At 30.2% G+C, this 20,621-nt stretch overlaps 2 protein-coding genes across 4 annotated transcripts in view; both read right to left on the bottom strand.

Annotated features, from left to right (window-relative positions):
• Positions 1-20,621, bottom strand: part of LOC129913896 (dorsal-related immunity factor Dif-like) — a 102,341-nt gene that overhangs the window by 1,413 nt on the left and 80,307 nt on the right. For all 3 annotated transcript variants that reach the window (XM_055992875.1, XM_055992867.1, XM_055992883.1), the window contains 6 exons: positions 14,087-14,534; positions 12,084-12,262; positions 11,621-12,015; positions 10,538-10,616; positions 7,575-7,679; positions 4,065-4,127 (listed from right to left, as the gene is read on the bottom strand). In XM_055992875.1, the coding sequence (XP_055848850.1) occupies positions 4,065-4,127; positions 7,575-7,679; positions 10,538-10,616; positions 11,621-12,015; positions 12,084-12,262; positions 14,087-14,520 (1,255 nt within the window). In that variant the 5' untranslated portion in view covers positions 14,521-14,534. The remainder of the gene's footprint in view (positions 1-4,064; positions 4,128-7,574; positions 7,680-10,537; positions 10,617-11,620; positions 12,016-12,083; positions 12,263-14,086; positions 14,535-20,621) is intronic.
• LOC129913915 (embryonic polarity protein dorsal-like) lies at positions 7,686-10,531 on the bottom strand. Its single transcript, XM_055992896.1, has one exon. It carries the CDS (start codon positions 10,485-10,487, stop codon positions 8,685-8,687), a length of 1,803 nt encoding a protein of 600 aa, XP_055848871.1. The 5' UTR covers positions 10,488-10,531; the 3' UTR covers positions 7,686-8,684.

Below are 20,621 nucleotides of genomic sequence, written 5' to 3'. Positions count from 1 at the left end.
TTTATAATACACCGAAACCAGGGCCTTATGGGCAGGTATTTTTTGTACATCATAAATATTTTTAAAACCACATTAATATTACGGAAAAATCATGTTCCACTATATTAAGTTTCCGAGAAATGAGTTTCAGTTCGTTTTATTCTAGGTGTACCTATTACCTAAGGAGATGATTAAAGACGCTCACCGCAGTGTGGGCGGACAAAAAGAATTGTCAAGCTTCCAAAAAATTTAGACCTGTGGAAGTTCGAAAATTGGAGGCGGATTTGAGTCTTGTCTGCAATAAACAAGCATTGAGATCTGTCGATTGATTTCGATTGTAATCAGGTAAGTACAAAACAAATTGAAATTATCATATTTGAGCTTGTCAAGAAAATTTTCCAAAATTTTCCCACTCAATATCTGAAACCTCAGCAAAAAAGGAGACTGGGCATTTTGGTCCATTGGTGTAACACATTGAGACATACATCAAATGAAAGGTCTCGATGAGTGTATTATTTTTTTGTATGAGCACAAGTCTGTATCTCGTGCGGGGAAAGTGCAGTGGTGCATTTTATGTTCAAAAATGTATGTAATAAAATTCAGAAAAGTATACATTTTGACAAGACGCTTGATTAAATTGATTCAAAAACATTACACTGAACCAAATCCTTAAGTAAATACAACGAAAAAATTCGTTAAGCCAACGAAAATTTAATTAATTTTCAGTCGATGAAAAATTTAATTGGCTCAACGAAATGACTTTCATACGTTAATGAAGAACTTCATCAATTAACGAACCTTTCATTTGATGTATGTCACGATGGGCCACGTCCCATACAAAAGTGCCCAGTCTCCTTTAACGTTCTTTTTAGTTATGTAAGGTAGTCATATGGTCTTAATGTTGGTCTCATTTGATTCAGCTTATATGTATATGTACAAGTTTATTCTGACACTGAAGTCAAACTGCAGTTGTTTGCATTTCTAAATGGTAAGTTTATTCCAAATGTGATTTTTATATCAATAACTGCCACCCACAAAAAAGTCGTTTGGTATTATGTCCAAGTCAAAACTAACTGCAATAGACTAACAGAAATTTGTTTTCAGATTCCATCTTCAGTAAGTTCTGAAATGACATTGTTATACAAACTATTCCCTAAAAGTATAGTTTTCACAGTACAAGCGATCATTTCAAAATAATCGCGGTTTTTCGACTAGCATTTTTTAAGTTATAGTCAGCGTTGCCAACCCATTCAGTCAAAATTATGCCTGACTTGAAAAAAAATTATGCCTTTTCAAATAAATTATGCCTCAATTTAGATTTCTTAGTTTAAGTTTGAAAAATTATATACAAAAACTGCAAGTACACAAAATAAAATGTTTTACTAACTAATATTTATACATTAAGGCTACTTATTTGTCACGAAATGGCAACTTATTTTCTTCGAAAGGAATTTTTCAAGGGAACTAACCCATTGCTTTACATAATTGGAAGAAATTAGCGACCAGCTTTTTTTCCCCAATAAGAAATACCTAATTATAATAATTTTTTTTTACCTGTAGTCCAATAATCCTATTTGCAAGCGTTTTAGACCTTTTTATAGCAACAATATAGCTTTTTGAAGATTCTTTTCTAGTAAAATTGATTAGTGTGGACAAAATTCTTCAAAAAAATTAAACACTACCAAGAGCACTACCAAATGGTAAAAACAAATTCTGTAAATAAAATTTCGAACCTTTATATATATTTTTTTTTAAATAAAAGAAACTTTTAAAATATAAATCAAGAGTGTGATAAACAAATTTATGCCTTTTTGGCAAAAATAAGCCTCAATGACTTAGCTAATAAAATTATGCCTAAAAATTTGAGACAAGAGCGCTGTTGACCGTTCCCCCCTATTTCGGACCTGAGAAATCGATTGGCATAATTAATTTTTCGATTTATCAGTACGACTTCGAACAAAATTTTTCTCGGAAGTTTTTTCAATAATTTTAAGCATTTTGCCCGGTTTACAGTCATTCTGCTTATTTATGTTGCTATTTTTTCTGCTTAAACGTTATTTACTACCAGCATAAAGACAAAAAAAACAATTTTATGCAATTTATTTAACGATTTAGCAAGTTTTTGTTGAAAAAATCAAGAAATTTGGATTTTTTGCATTGTTATCGTTTTATTATGTGTTAGTGGAGTATCTTAAGCAAATTACAGATCCAATTTTGATAATTTCTGTTCTTAAACGTCGCCACGTCGCGACCGACGTAGTAAACGTACCGACGCGTCGGTAGTAAAAAAAACTTTAAAATCTATGTGTTTAAAATTGCCGGTGTTGCCGTTTTGTTTTTTAAACTAATAATACATTTATTTTCAAAACTTTTTTTTTTTAATTTCATAAATAACATGATTTATAAAGATTTATTTAGATTATTTACAGAAAACAACTATATGGGAGTGAAGGATAAGATTAAATCGTTTAGGCGGTAGAAGCAATGTTCTCACAATTCGGCTTTAAATGTAAAAAAAAAAAAATGTATTACAACACAACGGCAACACATTCATTACTAAGATATACATTTTTACAAAGCCAGTAATTTATGCTGGTAGTATATAACGTTTGAGCAGAATAAATACCAATATAAACAAGAAAAATGACTTTAAACCGGGCAAAATGCTTAAAATTATTGAAAAAAACTTCCGAAAAAAATTTTGTTCGAAGTCGTACCGACAAATATGCCGACTAATGAAGCCAATCGATTTCTAAGGCCCGAATAGGGGGAAACAGTCAACAGCGCACATGTCAAAGATTTTGACTTGCACAGTGTAATGATTTTTTGACCCCTTCCTATTACCTATTTCACCCCTTCTGTAACCTTTTCCATATGTTTTCAATTCCTATTACTAGGAGAGTAAAGGTAGAGTAAAGGCAACAAAAATAAATAGTTTAAAATCTTAAGGGGGGAAATCCCTCCGGAATTTTTTATTTTTGCATTGTATTTTTTTGCGTAATAAATTTATTTATCAACCGAAGAAACTATTTTCAGTGGTCTTAGCCTTAAATGAAGCCTCAAAAGTGCCTAGATAGTCCCGAAACCAATGCTCTCCGAACCTACGAAAACGAAAACTTTAAACGCATTTTTTTCGAAACTAGTTTTTTTCCGCGCCGTGCAATGTAACTCAAAAACTAATGAAGCTATCGACTTGAAATTTGAAGCAAATTACTCCTTAACTTTTTGGCCACAACATGAACCTAAAAGTTGAATAAAATTTGTACAGTAAATATTTTTTTTAACTACTTCTTTGTAAAAAAAAACATGGTTTTTTTCGTTTTTTTTTATTTCTAATTTTTATTTTTCATTTAAAAAAAATAAATTTAGGTTCATGCAATGCGTACTAATATCATCTAACGGAAACAAATTTCCTTTTTGATTTAAGATGATTTCCTGGACCTGTACATTGCACGGCGCAAACTAGAGGCGTCAACTTTGAAAGGCTCCAGAGCCGCCATTTTGTTATTTTTCATTTCAAAAATTTTTTTTTCAATTCTTGATAATGTCAGTAATATCTTGTCTTTTTCCAAATTTCAACAAGTGCTTTCAGTTTTTCATAAAAAAATAATGAAAAAGGTGTCGTCTAGAGGGATTTCCCCCCTTAAGTCGCTCCTTAAAGTGGCTTATAAAAAAAAATACCTATAGGTCAATCAAGTCGAAATTGCTAGAACTGACTGAATTGAATTCATTTCAAAAAGGGTAAAAATGGGCAAAACTGGTAATACGTAGCCCTTCGAAATTTACACCATTGCATTTAAATCTTAATGGTTCAATTAAATCTAAATTAAATTAAAAAAAAACTAAAAAATAAACGTATTTCGGAAACTTTACCGCCCGCCGTCTATCTTTTTAAGAGAGCATCAAACCTTTACCATAAAGTGTTTAAAATTTTATCATCACCAGAATTTAAATAAATCGATTTGAAAAATTATTAGGCGAACAAATCATAAAGATAGTTCCGGTAATAAATGTTTGTAATGTCAAAACCTGTACAATATTTTGGGTGACAACATAACATTTTTCTTCTAACAAAAATATCTTACCTCTTGGTTCCGTTTTGATAGCTGGATTTGGCATAACATTGAGAAAATGCATTTGTTGCGCTCCTGAAAGCCGATAAAATAAAATTAAATAAAAGCATTCAAAATCAAATAAAAAAAAGAAAACAAATTAGGTATGTAGTAATCAATTAAATGAAAGCATCATGCAAAATGAAATAAAAATGCATTATAAAAATATTTATGTTATTTCGGTTTGCCCAATATCACACACACACAATTAAACAAAAAACTCTTAGCGTTAAATAATAATAACAAATAAAAAAATTTACATATTAACTTATAACAAAAAAAAAAAACACACTAAAAAAATACAAGCTAAACTTACATTACTCTCATAAATACTCTGAAATTCTTTAATAAATTTTTCAAACAGAAAAAAACCTTGAATTAATTAAATCTATTACCATTTATTTCAATAATTATTGTAATTTTCTTATGCTGGTTATAAATATATTTTTTTAAATTCTAATATTCAAACCAACAATTTGGTATTATCTTGAATACAACCATTTTCATATTCAAAAAAATGCAAATATCATATTTTTTAATTTGCTTCAAAAAGTTTTTTTTTTCTTCTATTATTTTTTATAAATATTATTATTTCTTTTTTTCTTTAATAAAATACATATTCCAAAATTTAACAATATCCAAAATTCCACTAAATTTAATATCTATCATTATTTTGTATAAAATTCATTTTTAAATCATCTTGTTTAAAAGAAACAATTTATTTTTTTGTTTTAATTTTAAAAGCAAATATTTTTACCTATTTCTTTTAAATAAATTTATACTGAGCAAAGAAAGTATTTTAACTATTCTTAAATCTAAATATTTAATATTTCATATATCTGTCTGTTAAAGTGGACATTTAAAGGAACAATTTGTATATTTTTATATTTTTAGTGTATTTTTGCTTATAGTTTGAATTATTTTATTGCACGTTTAGTGAGTTTTTTCTTGTGGACCTTATATTTAAACAAAAAATGGTTAAAAGTTTTTCTTAAATATTTTTTGTAAATATTTTTCATATATTATTATATTTATGTGTGCCCAATTTCAAGTGAAGATTATTTTATGGTATATAAAGTGTATATTATATAATTTATTTTCATACAAAAAAAGTCTTTCATTGTTAATTTTTTTTTTAATAAATTCTTTGGATTTAATGGACAAATTTTTTCATTTATTGGTATTAATTGTTTAAACAACTAAACTAAGGCAATTCTTTGGTTATGTATGATGAATAAAAAAATTGGCTTACTTGAGAAATGGAAATTTTATAATAATTTCAACAATATTCTATTTTATTTATTGGAGATTTTAAAAAAAGTTGAAACTTCTTAATCAGAATCAATACAAAGTGCGTTTTTATTGTGAAAATCTCTTTATATCAAATGGACAATATTATTAAGTTCAAAGTATTGAAAACTTAAGTAGTAAAAAGTTACTATTTCTAAAATAAAATAGTTGGCAACCACTAAAATGTTTAAAATGTCAAAGATGTGGATTCCTGTATCAAACGTCAAAGAAATTGGGTACGTTCAGGGTAAGGACAAAATCGATTTTGAACTATCAGTAGTTTTGATTCTCAGAATGACAAATATTGAAATCTAAATAACTATAAAGAGTATGATTGTTCAATACTCATTTTTAACCTTTTGTGTGCCTCATTTTAAGCATTTTTTTTATACAAATAAATGAAAAAGAAACACTTTGCAAATTTTGTCGCATAAAATTATAATTATTATCTTGAATAACATAAATAATTTATATGAGTATAAATATGTATGAATGTATCAAAAAAATAAACTGTACGAATAAGAATGTGGAAAATGTAGGGCGTATAAGCGATTTTTTTCATATATTAAAATGATTTTTATTGACTGTGACGACAGATGAATATTATGAATGAATATTTGTATTCAAAGTTATGTATGTATGTATGAAAAAATTGGCATGCATCCAAAAGTTTTATAAACAATTTACTAAAAGTTTTGTGTGAAATAAAAAGAAAATCATTTTACGTTTAGATAAGTAGGAAATCGACTTAGTGATGGCGTTTGAAAAATTGAACAAAAAGTTCTGTTTGGTTTGTTTGTACTAGATTTTTCAATGTTTATTTGAAGTAATAGGAATTTCCATGGCTAAATTCCTATAGAACAAAAATCTTGCTTCTTACAAAACTGTTGATTTTGTTGTACCTACCAAAAAGTGCATTTTTTATCTTGCGTTAATTTTTAATTGCAAAAAAGACTAACAGTAAAAATTGTTGATTTAACCTTTATCAGATGTTTCTTAACGTGACACCAAAATGCAAAAACAATGTAGGACCAAGTATCAAATCTAGTACAAATTTAATTTTTAAATGAATTCCAAGTTTCCTAGATCGTTTGTAAGACTCTTTATTTGACAAACGATGATAGCGCTCAGACGAAACTTTTATTCATCAGATTTTCGACTACAGACAGTTCGGCAGTTCATTACTTCGATTCATGTCATTTTGAAGAAAAAACTCACAAAATTTAAATTTTGTGTTTATTCTATTCTTCAACTTGAACAAAACTAATAAAGTAGGTAAATATGCCAATAACAGCTGAGTTCCTTTAGAGGTGGTAGACTACTCATGAGAAGAGGATAAGTAGATCTACTACAATCAACACATGATCTTCTCGAGTAGATAAGAGTAAGTAGTTGTTGTACTAGATTTTTACTCGTGAGTTGAGTAGTCTACCACCTCTAAAGGAACACAGCTAAAATCCGTGCTTTTTTGGATCAACAATACTAGATTAAGTTTTTTTTTTTATATTTTCATAAGCACTTTTTTAAGGCCTGCTTAATACGGAAAACACTGCTTTCCAAAAAAACCTAATGTAATAGCTAAAATTCTTTTCAAATTTATGTAACGCAGCATTTATAAAAAAAAGTATAAAACATATATTTACAGAATAAACTACTTTACCCATCAAAGGAATAAAATTCCCTAAATCTACTATTACTCTAACAATAAAAGATAACAGTATTATGTTATATAATTCTGGTTACCTCTGGAGCGTTGCCATCGTCTGTCAAAGTATCCATTTGAAATACTTTAAGCACTAGTCATTGTAGCGCCATACATCTTTCCTCGAATTTCCATTTTTTTACCTCTCCTGCCATATAAACCTCTTTTATCTGCAAAAATGAGAACTTCTATTTCTAATATCTAAACCTTTGAATACCACCACCAGTTAAAACATAGCTAAACAAGGAATTTCCGACAAAAACATCTTTCCCAAAACACCACCACCAGAATGAAATGTCAAAAACTACAATGAATAAGCGTGTTCAACAAATTGTTAAATATTAAGAAAATTTACTGAAAAGTAAATTCGCAAAATACCAAACTTGTATTGAACCCTTTGTACCAATATGAATGCTTCTTTAGAAGAAAATGATTTGACAGTATAATGACAGTTCGAAGAAAGTAAAGTAAAAAATTATGCAACAACTTACTACCATCAAGTTGCTCAATTGGTTGCTGATTGTGTAATTGTTGTTTTAAATGTTGTACTGGATCTCCCCCTGTTTTTTGACGTTTACGTTTAATTTCAGCAGGATCTAAAAACAAAAACAAGGTGTTAGATAGGTTTTTTTCCGTCATACGTTTTTTTTCTTTTTCTTTAAATTTTCATTTAAAACATTGGCTAAAATATATTTATATCGGGAATTAGTTTCTTATATATTATACAAAATAATTTTCGGTTTGTTTGTTTTTTTGCTGTTGTTTAACTTCACTTGATATGACTGCGCAAGGTACAATAAAATCTTATAAAATACAAAATATCTTTCAACAAAACTAATTTTGGTTTTGTTTATAGATTGACAATATTTTTTTCAAATACAAAATGGTTTACAAAAAAAAATTTAATATATATATTGGGCAACAATATGACACAACGATAAAGTAATCAGTTTTATTCTTTTTTTTTTTAACGTTGGCTTTGACAAATAAATTATTATGAACCCACAATATTATTATACTTGTGAGATTTTTAATACAAACAACGAACACAATTGACAATATCCCTTATTTTCATTTGTTTAATGTTTATCATATGAATGCATTTTTCCGTTCCAGAATTTCCAGACAGAAATGTCAAATTATTTTTATAAAAATACACCAGTTCATAAAAATTAAATCTCAATTTGAATGATTTCAGTAATTTGAACGCGTCTTCTTTGTGAATTTAGCTGTCAAATACTGAGAATCAAAATAGCTCTGTTTCCACACTTAGTCCAAAACAACTAATTTCAGATTTCCAGGCATTTTGACAGATATTAATAGTTTAGATTTAATTTATTTAAATTCGTTGTTTTGGACTGAGTGTGGAATTTCTCTGAAATATAATTTTATCTGAACTCGTGTCAAATGATTCCTTGATTTCTAAAAAAAAATGTTGGCCTCAAATCAGTGACAGTTCTGTAAATAGAGTTTGACAGTTGACCCTGACAGCCCCAATAAGTTGTAAGATCAGCACTGATGGGAAAAAAATCTATCCCTTTCCAGTGATGTTTTTCTTTGTTTTTAAACTAAATGTACTAGATTTTTTATTCGATTTTTGCTCAGTTAATTTTATTCGCTTCGGTAAGTCGTTTTGCAACCTCTTCGGGTGTTAAAATTTCTCCAGCATCAACTGGCGCATAATAACATGACGTTTCATCAAATTCACTCATTGTTGCATTCGGTGGTACACTCGTGTACAAAGCAAAATGTTCAGCTTCTGTCAAATCAACATCCGGATGAAGTGCCACTCCATATTGACCTTCACAAAGATTTTTCAAACTTTGCCGATCAGCAATGGCAACTAATTCCATATTACCATCATTGATCGGAATGTCAACCAGTTGCATGGCACTGACAGTTTTTCTGTCAAGCATATTACTTAACGTCACAGTGCTTGCATCAGAGTAGGCTTCATGCATGGGCAGACTATTCGATGAGTCACCTTTGAGTGGGATGTGTATAACCTCGGCTGTGAGATGGGGTCTCTTACCAGACACACTACTCACACTTCTACCAACCGGTTTGCCACCAACGGTTCGTCCAGGTTTAGCACCGTTTGTAGGACTGTTCGATGCCGATATACTAGATGGTTGAATTGATTTCAAAGAACGAACTGATGATCGGTTTATGTCGTTAAGTGAAAAATGAGCTAAGCTAGGTTCGCGAGATCCCATTGGACTTGCAGTTTTTGAGCCTGGAGATGATGAAGTCTGAGATAGATCGGACTTACTCTTTCGCCGAGAGAATAGCTTTGAAAAGAAACCAGGCTTTTTCTGCCGTGACATATTACTGTTATTCGGGGTAGGTGGCAATCTTTTCGTTGGTGGCGATTGATCAGGAGTCTTCATAATAATAATCTGTGATGGAGGTCTTGCTGGAGATGTTGGACTGCTTCGAGCAGGTGGGCTAATTGGTAGATCTTGTTTACGTATACGTTTTGGTGGAAGTGGGGGACAATTCTCATCACCAACAAAACTCAAACGGTTTGCAGTAGGTGATGGCATATTAAGCATTGGTGCTGGAGGGTTTACAATTATTTCAACAGGATCATAATTATTAGCTGATGCCTGCTGTGGAGCTATTAGACCATCAAGTAGATTTGACATACCACCAGCCATGGGAAAGGGATTTTTAAATGCCATCTCAAGACTTGTATATGTTGCGGCATCATCGAAACTCTCTTCAACTTCCATTTTCGAAATGGAACTTTTTGTCAAACTTCCATCGACCGAAGAACTTGCCAACTCATTTATCAGTGTATTATTAAAAGTTTCAATTCTAAGCTTATTTTCGCTGTAAATTTCTTCCAACTCTTCAGAATGATCAAGTAAATCATTTAAGGTTTTATCTTCTTCCGAAGTTACGACAGTTGATATTGTGCGAGCTGTAATGTGACCATTGACCGGAGGAGATTCACTTTCATCGGTTCGTTCAAATTCATCATTTGACTTAAGCCAATCGGTAATTTTGTCATTAGTTGTCAATTTTCGCGGTTCTGAAATGTCTTCTTGAATCGATACATCTACGACGTCCTCCATTGAATCTTGAGTTTGTGTTTGAACACTTTGATAACGTTGTTGTGGTTCTGGCTCCGGTTCTGGTTCACGTACTGGCTCGCGCACTTCAAGTTCCATTTCTTTAAGCTTTTCATCAATTATACTATCGACTTCTTTTTCCATGCGTCGTTTTGCCGATTCTTCATCATCTGTCGTTTCAAATGATTTTGTATGGTCTTCTTCGGTTGGGGTATCTAAATTAATAACGTCACTTTGACAACCTACTTCCGTGTATGAAGGTATTGCTTGTTTGGCAGCCAATAGGGCTGCCTTATCTTCATTGAGTATTTGCTGAAATACATTCATGTCGGCTTTCCGTTTCAAGTTTTTACGGATTGCCCAGAAAGTACGCCTACCTGATTCTAAAGGAAGAAAGTCAAATGGTAGAGGTTCACTGACAGCACCGTCCGATGGTCGTCGCAGTTGAATGAAGACCTGGAATTAGATGAAAAATAAGTTGCTTTGGAGAAAAATTATTTGGCATCACTCCTTCGGTGCAAAAGATTTGTTTGTGTGCAAAATTAACAATAGGCGTGTTTTTTATTACCACCGGGCTTAACTGGACAAAAAAAACGCCTCGGGGCTTAGCGAGAAAAATTGGCAGCACTGCATATTAAATGTTCCGAAATCAGCTGACACAAACAAAATATAAAGTTGTTATATTTTTCGCTTGTGGGTGTTCTTGTGTGTTTTTGAAAAAAAAGTTTAACCAACTATTAAATAAATAATATTTAAAAAATAATAGTTGTCATTCCAAACATTAGTTTTGATGTTTTTAAACAAATTGGGCACGTTCAGGAAATATTAGGGACTAGATATTTAGGCAACGTCATTTTCTGAACGGAAATTTGAGTAAATTGACTAAATTAGTTTGGATGTAATGCTATTGTCAAATTTCGAATTTTACAAAAATAAATTTAATTTTTCTAAAATAATTCTTTAATTAAAAACAATCTGCTGTCATGTTGACAAAAAAAACTTTCCTAAATTTTTAGGGAAAATTTTCTTGCCTAACTTTCCAGTCAGCTTTCAAATAAAATTACCTAAATTGGAAGGATTTTTTTTGACAGCTGACCAATCAGAGACCGAGAAATTACCTAAATATTAAGTCCCCAACGTTTCTGAACCTGCCCATTCTAAACAATTTACTAACAATTTGATTTGGTAGCACAGATTTAAATCTGTTGAAAAAGTTAAGCCCAGAGAATTATCTGGGCTAAACAACTAAGCGTTGTTGTATTTAACATGCAAATTGCTTAGCCCCGACTGTGTTTTTTTTGTCCAGTTAAGACCGGTGGTAATAAAAAACACACCTAATATTGCTTCTATAAAGCTTTACAGAAGCTACAAGAACATCTGTAAGGATTTACAGAAGGAAAATAGTTAGTCGGGAGTGGTACTGTTGTCTAACTGTCAAAGGTCTCAAATAAGCAACTTACCTTAGCTATTTCGTTTGTTTTTAGCGTTCTATAGCGTGGTGTTTTAAAAGTAATAGCTGTTTGTTTATGAACATCCGTATGTTGAAAATCACCAAAACCTTCCCACACTAAATTGCCATCTTGTTCCTCATAGAAACGCACCGAAATATCTTCTTTGGTAACTTTCTCACAAAGAAGTATAATTTCTTTGCCACCCTCAACTGTACTCGAACAACTGCAAAGACGGCAGATTACCAAATCTGACATTGCCTTCTTGTCGAAAATTGGATCGGAAACAACAGGTAAGAGTGGTACAGTGAAACGACCTTTTACATCACTTTCAAGAAACACTTGAAAACATAAACGAACTGAATTTAAATCTATGCTTGATGGTTGATTTTTATGTGAGAATCCAGCTGGAAAAAAGAAGGGTTGATATTTTTGTAATGATTATTTTATTTTTAATTTTTTGTTTTAAACTTACTTTTAAAGGGATCTACTCGAATATCTTCACGTGCTACCAGAGCTGCTTCGATATCTCTTTTCTTAACACATTGTATTCCTAAATTACTAAATACTGCTCTCATGGTTTCGCTATTGATTTCCAGTGTGCAAACTCCCTTTTTACAGCCTTCTTTACCAACTAAATTATGAGGATGTGGTCTGTAAATAAATATAACAAACAATAAAATAACATTAGTTTTCGAGATGTTGAACAAAAGTTGTATTTTAAATCTATAATTAAAGTAGTATAGTACAATTGAATGGATTTATTATTTCTTGAAATATTCTAGTACAATTAAGCTATGCTGAACGATGAAGAACACAGTAAAGTATTAAAGTTAAATAAAGTAACGCATAAGCTGTTCTGTTACAATTTAAATAAACTTGAAACAATCTTAATTATCCTGGGGCCTTCTGATTCAGATCTACTACATTTTCAACTGATTCTCCATTGGACATCTCGAAGAACTTTTTGGAATACTTGCACCAAATCTTTCAGTTTACAGCTAGGAACGAGCTCTGTGTGACTGTAGTGCTTTAATTTTACCTACCAAACTGACTCTTCCTGAAGCTTTGGTTTTTTGTGCACACTTTGAAATGTTAATTGCACTTTGTTTTAAAAGTCAATTCTATTACTGGTATAGTCAAACGATTTCTGTATATAGTCTACAGTAGGAGACAATATGCGCGATGAAACAAACCTGCTTTAAAAAAATTTTTAATATTCATGATGGACATGATCCAACGGAAACAATCAGCTATAAAGGAGCTACAGATTTTTACACTTCTACACTTTAAAATGGGATAACCTTAAAAAAGAAATTAATGCAATTCCCATCTACTCGGGCATAAGATCACAAGTAATAAATGTTAGAAATTTAGCTAAACTGACGTAAAAAAGATATTCGACTTTTAACTTATTAATTATTTAATTAGTACAAGAATTCATATTCAATGAAAAAAATTCAAAATTTTTAAAACAAAGCTCAATAAGTGCCAAGGTAGTAAACGCACTGTTAAACTTTTTACTATGCACAATTTTGTATTATATTTTAAACCATTCTTAGTCTTCACCATTCGCAACTTTTCTGCGCTATTTTTACGATTTGAAATTCGAAAAAAAAGTTTTTCGGCTGACTCTAATAAAGTAACAAAGTATTAACCCTTGTTCGCATTAAACATATAAAAGCTATCAAAATGCAAAAATCGCTAGTTGTTCCAAAAATGTAACAAACCATAAGATTGAGTTTGACAACTTTATTATGATTATGACAAATAATGATTTTGCAACGACACTAAACATCTTAATTTTCTTCTACGATGACTGAAAATACAATAAATTCAAAAATTAATATGTTTTTTCTTTCTTATTGAATTATACCTTCTTATTTAGTTAATTTGTTTGTGTAGGTACCTATACTTATCTATCGTTCACTAACGCCATCTGTTTGTTATTTATTTATTTATTTTTTGAAGTGAAAACTTCTTTAGTATAGTACTGATTTAAATAGATAGATACATGAAATTTATACTGTAGACAGGTAATTAAAAATACTATAACTGTGCATAAATTTCAGTTTGATTTCATATTAAAAATCCTGAGATAACGGTAAAAACATGCCCTTTTTCTAAATACGTTATATCTTTTGATCTAGAGCACATACATATTATTTAACCAGCCACCAGTCTCAGTTTGAAATTTCGACATGGTTGGCTTTAAGAAATTCTTACTTTTTTTATAGGCATGATAGAAATATGATTAAAGCGTCATATAAAGGGTGAAACAATAAGCTTTCAGATGATATAAAATTTATTATAAGTTGTCATATAAAAAAGAAAATGTATTGAATAATAATATGGTGATGGAATAAAAAAAAGGTGAATTTTTTCTATTTATTTTTTGCAGGGAAAATTATTTTTTAAGGTTTCATTTCTACCACGTGTGAATTGCACACATGATTTGTTTTTTATTTATCAACTCACCTATATGGTGGATCCTTCGTTACACATGACACTACTACAACCGCTCGTCCTTTATAACCAACAATTTCAATTGTCGGAAATGTCTTATTTTCCGGCGTACTATTGATGCCTGGTATCGAGCCAGCCGATCGTCCTTCGCATTCGTAACGAAACCGTAACGATTTCCAAGCTGGTTGTTCTGTAATAATGACTTGAGCATTTCGTCGAATCTTTTTAGCATTTGACTGTTGTTGTTGTTGTTGGGTGGATTGCTGTTGTTGTTGTTGCTGCTGTTGTTGTTGTTGTGGTTGTTGGGGCTGTTGTTGCTGTTGCTGCAACTGCGGGTGTATCATACCGTTGCCATTAAAGTTGGACGTTGAAGCTTGTGTCGGATCAATATTTTGCACTCCTGGACCGCCCATTGTTCCGTTAATAGCTTCACTTTGTTGCATCATCTTGAGAACGTCAACTGTAACGGAGAAAAAATAATTTTTTTTAAAAATTTTGAACTTAAAAAATATTTTCGAAAATAAGCATAATTTTACTTTTTCGCACCTTAAAAATAAAGATTTTAATTCGATTTTTAAGAAAGCTTAACAAAACTCTTACCGAAATCAAGTGATCATGAGAAATCACAAATAGATACTGAAAATATGAGAAAAAAAAAACTGTCTGAAGGTGCGGCTGAAAAAGTTGATTTTTTTCTTCCATTTCGCAGAATTGTATACAATTCTGTCGCAAATCGCGCGTGTTAGTTTTTTCATGTTTATTTCTTTCAAAATTTGTGTTTCTATTCTCAAAAACACTGTTGTTTTTCAAATGTGTTTTATTCTATTGTGATTATTTTCATCACGAAGGAGAACTACATTTTTTAGAGAAAAAAAGTGAGAAAGTCGAGTGAGAAAATAAATTGCAAACTAGCAAAAATTGTTGTACGCAGAGAGATAGCGAGAGAGCATGTTTAAAAATATCACTTTGCGTAACACACCTCACAACAACTTCTAGGAGACAATCAATGGACGGCAGAAATGTTGTGTTTTTGGGTGATGTTAATGTGTATCTTTCAATCTATTCGATAAAAAAGATGACGTTTTAGGCTCGAAATAGAGGCAATCATACAGTAGGAGAGCGGGTTTGGGGAAGAGTTAGGAGGTAGTCGGTCGCGGCTCGTCGAGACTGATCACGCATTAATTGTATGTTCATTAAAAAAAAAAAAATACATACATATAATATGAAGAAATACAAAAAAATTAAATAATTAAATATTTCGAAAAGACGCTAACGGTTTGTAATTGCCAATCATGTCTTTTGACGCATAAACATTAAGTTAATTGTTTGATTTTGTAACTTGTTTTAAAAAGTCAATGTCAACAAATATAGTGAGATGTTGTTTTTTATTAAACTTGATATTATAACAATAGAGGCTACCTAATGAATAAAGAAAGCTTTTTAAGTTATAATTCATTAACGACACAACCTGGATATCGGCTTTTTCATTCATAGCTAAGTGGCTATAGCCCCAAATGTGAACAATGTGTGTTAATTTCTTCTAAGGAGATGATTGTACAATGACAGGCATACCCTGGAAGTACTTTCTGACAATACAGTAAAGTCTGCCGAAACTTATGAGATATCAAGGTTCTTTGCCTTAAATAACATAGCATTTTACAATTTACAATTTTACATCTCTACAAACAATTTTGTTTAAATAAAGCCCTTACAGATGTTACTGTTGCTTCTGTAAGAAATCATAGATCTTCTTCATAAACTCCGCGCTTCTGGGTATCACATATACAAAAGAAAACCAATTTTTATAACCGGGAAGAGAAGTAAGGACTTTTAAAATAAATAAAGAAAATGGGTTCAAATGGAAACTATCTCAGACCAAAGAGCCTTTCTTAAGGCCCTGTAAGTCTCAATTGCAGATAATCTACCATTGATCATAACATCCTTTTTAATAAACTCCTAGAGCTTTATAGATTTTCTACTACAATGCCAAATTTTTTTTTACAAAAGTTTTGATAGTAGGCATAAACTTGAAAATATGCTATTTGAATTAAAAATATTAAAGTTTGTTAGTTTTGCATATGGAATCGAGCAGTTCCGAAGAGTTCTAAGAATAACCAAACAAAAACGTTGTGTGATTCGTTTGCTTTTGTTTAGGGTTCAACTTTAAGTCTAACCAATTAAGACCATCCTGTCCTTAAAGTACAGTGTAATGTATAGGGATAGGATTTTCATACACTTAAAAACGAAAATTATGCGCTCAAAATATACTCTTAAAAAAAATATGCATTTTAAATATGCTTTTAAGGCCAGCCACATGAATTTGTAAAATATCAATATTTCTTTAAAAAATTATAAAAAGATTTTACGTAACTTTTATGAAATCTATATACAAAACCATTTCCGAGTTCAAAGATGTAACTTTTTGGAAATATTGGGATTTTCTTTAAAAAAAAATAAATAAAATTGGCGAAAATTTACTCTTATATAATCCAATTTATAATTTGAGCGTGTTTTTTATGAGTTTGGACAACGTTGATTTGCCAGTTTTGCACAGCATTTGCTTACTTTTTTGACTTTTTTCCAATTGACTTTCAGTCACTTTTAGTCAAAAATTTTAAGCGAGAAATTTCGTTATTTTTGCCAAATTTTGCGAAAATATGCACGAAAAACATGCATTTATTTTCAAAATTTGTCAAAATATGTAAAAAAAAAATTGCTAATAAACGCAAAATATGCAAAAATATGCACTAACGATTGATGGCCATTTTAAAGGAAATATCCTGATTCGTGTACATACTTCGTTGCCATGCTTCCAAGGTGTTCCTAAAAAAACATGCATTTGCATGGAAACCCCATCCCTAGTAATGTACAAGTCCTTCGATTCAATAATTTGCCTTTAAACAACTCAACAGAATTATTTTATAAGTTAAAATAAAAATCATTTTAATTTAATAACACTGGTAACTTTCGAATTAATTGTCTTCCTAAACTCAGGCAAACGAATCGCAAAGTTTTTCCAAAAAAATTGTGTTTGAAAATATAATTTTTTTTAAATTTTGTTTTAAAATTGTACGCGAATTTTTATTTTTTTTTAAAAACGAGGGGGTTACAGGATTCAAATAGGTACCTCTGTGAAAATAGTAAAGACAAAACAATATTTTTGTCGTACCACAAAATATTAAACAAAATTATGCTAGTTTTAGGGTAGATATTTTTTCGAAATTTCAAACGCCAATACTAATTAAAGAAATGCTTTGGATGACTCACTAAGGATTTTACAATTTTCGTCAGCTTTGAGGTATTTATCGGCGGTTTAAAATATAAAACATATTCAGTTATATTTATTAGATTTTCTTAAATTGACCGAAGGATATTTTAAGTGATCTAAGCTTGCTTAAATATTTAATTTGCCTTTAGACAAGCTTGCTTATATTCTTATCTATTTTATCGGTTTAGTCAAAATTAAAAAAATATTTGGATTTTAAATCCATACAAAACTCTACAACACAGCTTAACTTGTAGCCTATCAATGCCTTATATTATCGAACGAATCAAAAAAATCCTATTCCAGCATAACGGTTGCTTAAAATATCCCCAAAATATAGGAAAATAGTTGGTTTAAATACCGAAAAAGTTTTTCACTTTTCATTTTCGTTCATGTTCTAAAACTTCGACATTTTGCAAATCACATACAAATTTCTTGTTTAAGTTTTGAGTTCTTGTGGGGGTCATGACCCCGTGACCCCCCCCCCCCCTCCTGTATACGCCGTTGACTCTCCATTATATTCAACGTCTCCATTTAAAATGAGAAATCTCTGAAATCGCATATGACTTTGAATGGAGTGCGAATAAATTGGACCTGAGCCATATTTTATTCGTACTTCATTTGAAACAGGAAATTTAAAAATTGGTATTCGATTTGACCAATATGACGAGGGTATGCTTTACCCAGTTGACGTTTATCAATGTTAAATAAGAAAAGATAAGCAAAATGTTTATAAACAAGACAATTTGTACTGTTTAAAATTTTACGGATTTCCAAAAAGCCAAGATCTAAAGAAACTCTTGCAAATTTACCAGTTGAAATCAATTAAATTTAATTTTATATAATTACATTGGCAGACTCAGAGAGCCAACCGCTCTCGTGATCGTGATCAAATAAATCATTTGAAAGGTCAAAGAATCGTCACCAAGGAACTCCTTATAAAAAAAAGGTTACGCATACGTCACAGTGACCGCTCAAGTTTATAAACTCATTAAGTTAATATTAGCTGCGTTCCTTTGGGAGTATTCATCTACTGCTAAGTACTTACAGTAGTTTAAAGTACTAGCAGTAGATAAATGTTCTCAAAGGAACGCAGCTATTAACGGAGAAGCACACTTATGCAGTTATTGTTTTTTTAAGGTTCGTTTGATTTTGTCTTCTGTCTTTAAACTTTATTTGGATTGTTAATTGCAGTGCATTTACTTTTGCTTTTACATTACATGTCCTTCTTTCTGTTCATACTTTTCAAGTGTTTAATTCCATTTCATCTGTTGCCAATATTCAATCAGTTCTGTAAATATCATATGGCTAAAATGCTGCTGAAAATTCATCTGGTACATACATCAGATATACATAATTATATTTTGAAAATAAAATTATCTTGCTGGCATCTTATCCGGAAACAATGACGTCAGTAGAAATAAAAGTCTGGCTGGTGAAAAAACATTTCATCTTGGGTAGCAAAAAGGATTTTGTGTTTTTGTTTTATATACTTTTTTTTTTTATTTTTTGCACCAGCAGACTTTTGACAGACCATTAATTTGGAGAGAAAAAAAAATTTGATACACTGTCTCGAGAAAAAGACGAAAAACAGATTTTAACACGTAATAATTTGTGACCATTAAGACTTAAAATTGCGTAGGTTTACCTAAACTCTTAAGATGATTTGATGCGGTGGCAATGGCGGCGGCGGCTGACGGAGATACTCTGAATTTCGACCCAGACAATGTCATCATCATCATTTTTATAGACAAATATTTTGATTAGGTCGGTCCACACGTTTCAAAAGATTTTTGATTTTTAATTTTCAAACACTGCCAACTTTTTTCAAGTTTCTTTTGTTTATTACCACCGACCGATAGCAAAAAATCATCCAGTTGAATCATAGGTTTAGTAATAAATATTTACTGTTCTGTTTTGTTTAATGAAATTTTCATTTTCTCGTCTGGACGAGATAATATTGTGAATCATAAAAATGCATTTATTCACTTGAAAATTTGTTTTAAATTAAATTTTATAGTTTTTGAGATAATTTTTGCATTGTTTTGTATGTAAAATTGTGAAAATTTTTTATTATTTATATGATTTTAGTTAAACATTTTAAAATAAAAATTTGAAATTTAAAGCTTTTATAAAGATAGCCAAACAATTACTTTTCAAATTAAAAAAAAATGAAATAAATAAAAATTGAAAAGTATTTATATAAAAAAAATATAATTGAAGGCGTTAAACAATGAGTGTCGGCGCCCAACTGAGCAAAGTATAAAGAAAACAAATGTTTTTTTTTTCTTGAACAAAAAAAAAAAAAACATCAAAGCAAAAAAGTACTTGTACCTACAAAATTTACATTTATCTTTTTTTCACAACTTTGTATGCTCAAACATCATAATTTATATCTTTTAAAACTAAAGTTTAATTTTATAAAAAAAATAAAATATTAGACATTTTTAAACGTCTGCAGCTATTTTTAAAATCAAACGATAAATAAACTCATGGTGAAAAAGAAAAAAAAAAAAAAAAAATTTAATATATTTGCAAAGCTTTTGGTTAATGTGTATATTTTTTTTTTCTGCAAGCGTCTGAATAAAGGTCGTATATGACGTAGGTAAAAGTTGTATGTTTGAAGATCGATTTTTTTATTATTTTTTTTTTGTTCATTGAAAATTAAAGTCAATGTTGCTATGAAGAATGAAAATTAAAATAAATATTTGTTTTAATTTAAAAAATGCAGAAAAAGGTTTTTCTTGTTGTTACTTCAGGACCAAAATTAGGAACCTAAATAAACTATCTTGAGCACAAACTTGTAAGTTTATCGGGCAGAAATTATAGCATTATTTTGTTTAAACAACATATTCATAGTTGAATATGTTTAAAGATACATAAAACAAACAGTCATTATGTGGGTTCCATTTACCCCTAAAGTTAGAATGACTAATTTTTTATATATATAGACTCTTGAATAGTGATCAAGAAATATACATAAAGTGATTTTGTTGGAAATTGTTGTATATATTTACTTTTTAAGCTAATAAACTTGAACGGTCACTGTGGCGTATACGTATTTTTTTTTTATTTTTTTTTTATTTTTGCTGTTCAACTATGAACAGTTACTCCACTCCTGCTCTCAATTTCTCAAATAATTATTATAATAGCATTATCGAAATGTTCTTCAGTAAACTTAAATGAATGAAACTAAAAAGAATTTTTTAACTAATTAAGTTCATATAAAAGAGTGGTAGGTACTCTAAAATAGATTGATTAAAAACTGGTTTCAAAATTTGT

Source organism: Episyrphus balteatus, chromosome 1 (genome assembly GCF_945859705.1).
Source record: "Episyrphus balteatus chromosome 1, idEpiBalt1.1, whole genome shotgun sequence".
NCBI classification, from domain to species: Eukaryota; Metazoa; Arthropoda; class Insecta; order Diptera; family Syrphidae; genus Episyrphus; species Episyrphus balteatus.
The sequence above is the reverse complement of the archived record's forward strand: the minus strand, read 5'-3'. Positions and strand labels throughout refer to the sequence as shown.

Bases quoted from the DNA above. Each gene is read 5' to 3' on its own strand.
- LOC129913915 (XM_055992896.1), bottom strand. From the start codon at position 10,487: ATGAATGTATTTCAGCAAATACTCAATGAAGATAAGGCAGCCCTATTG.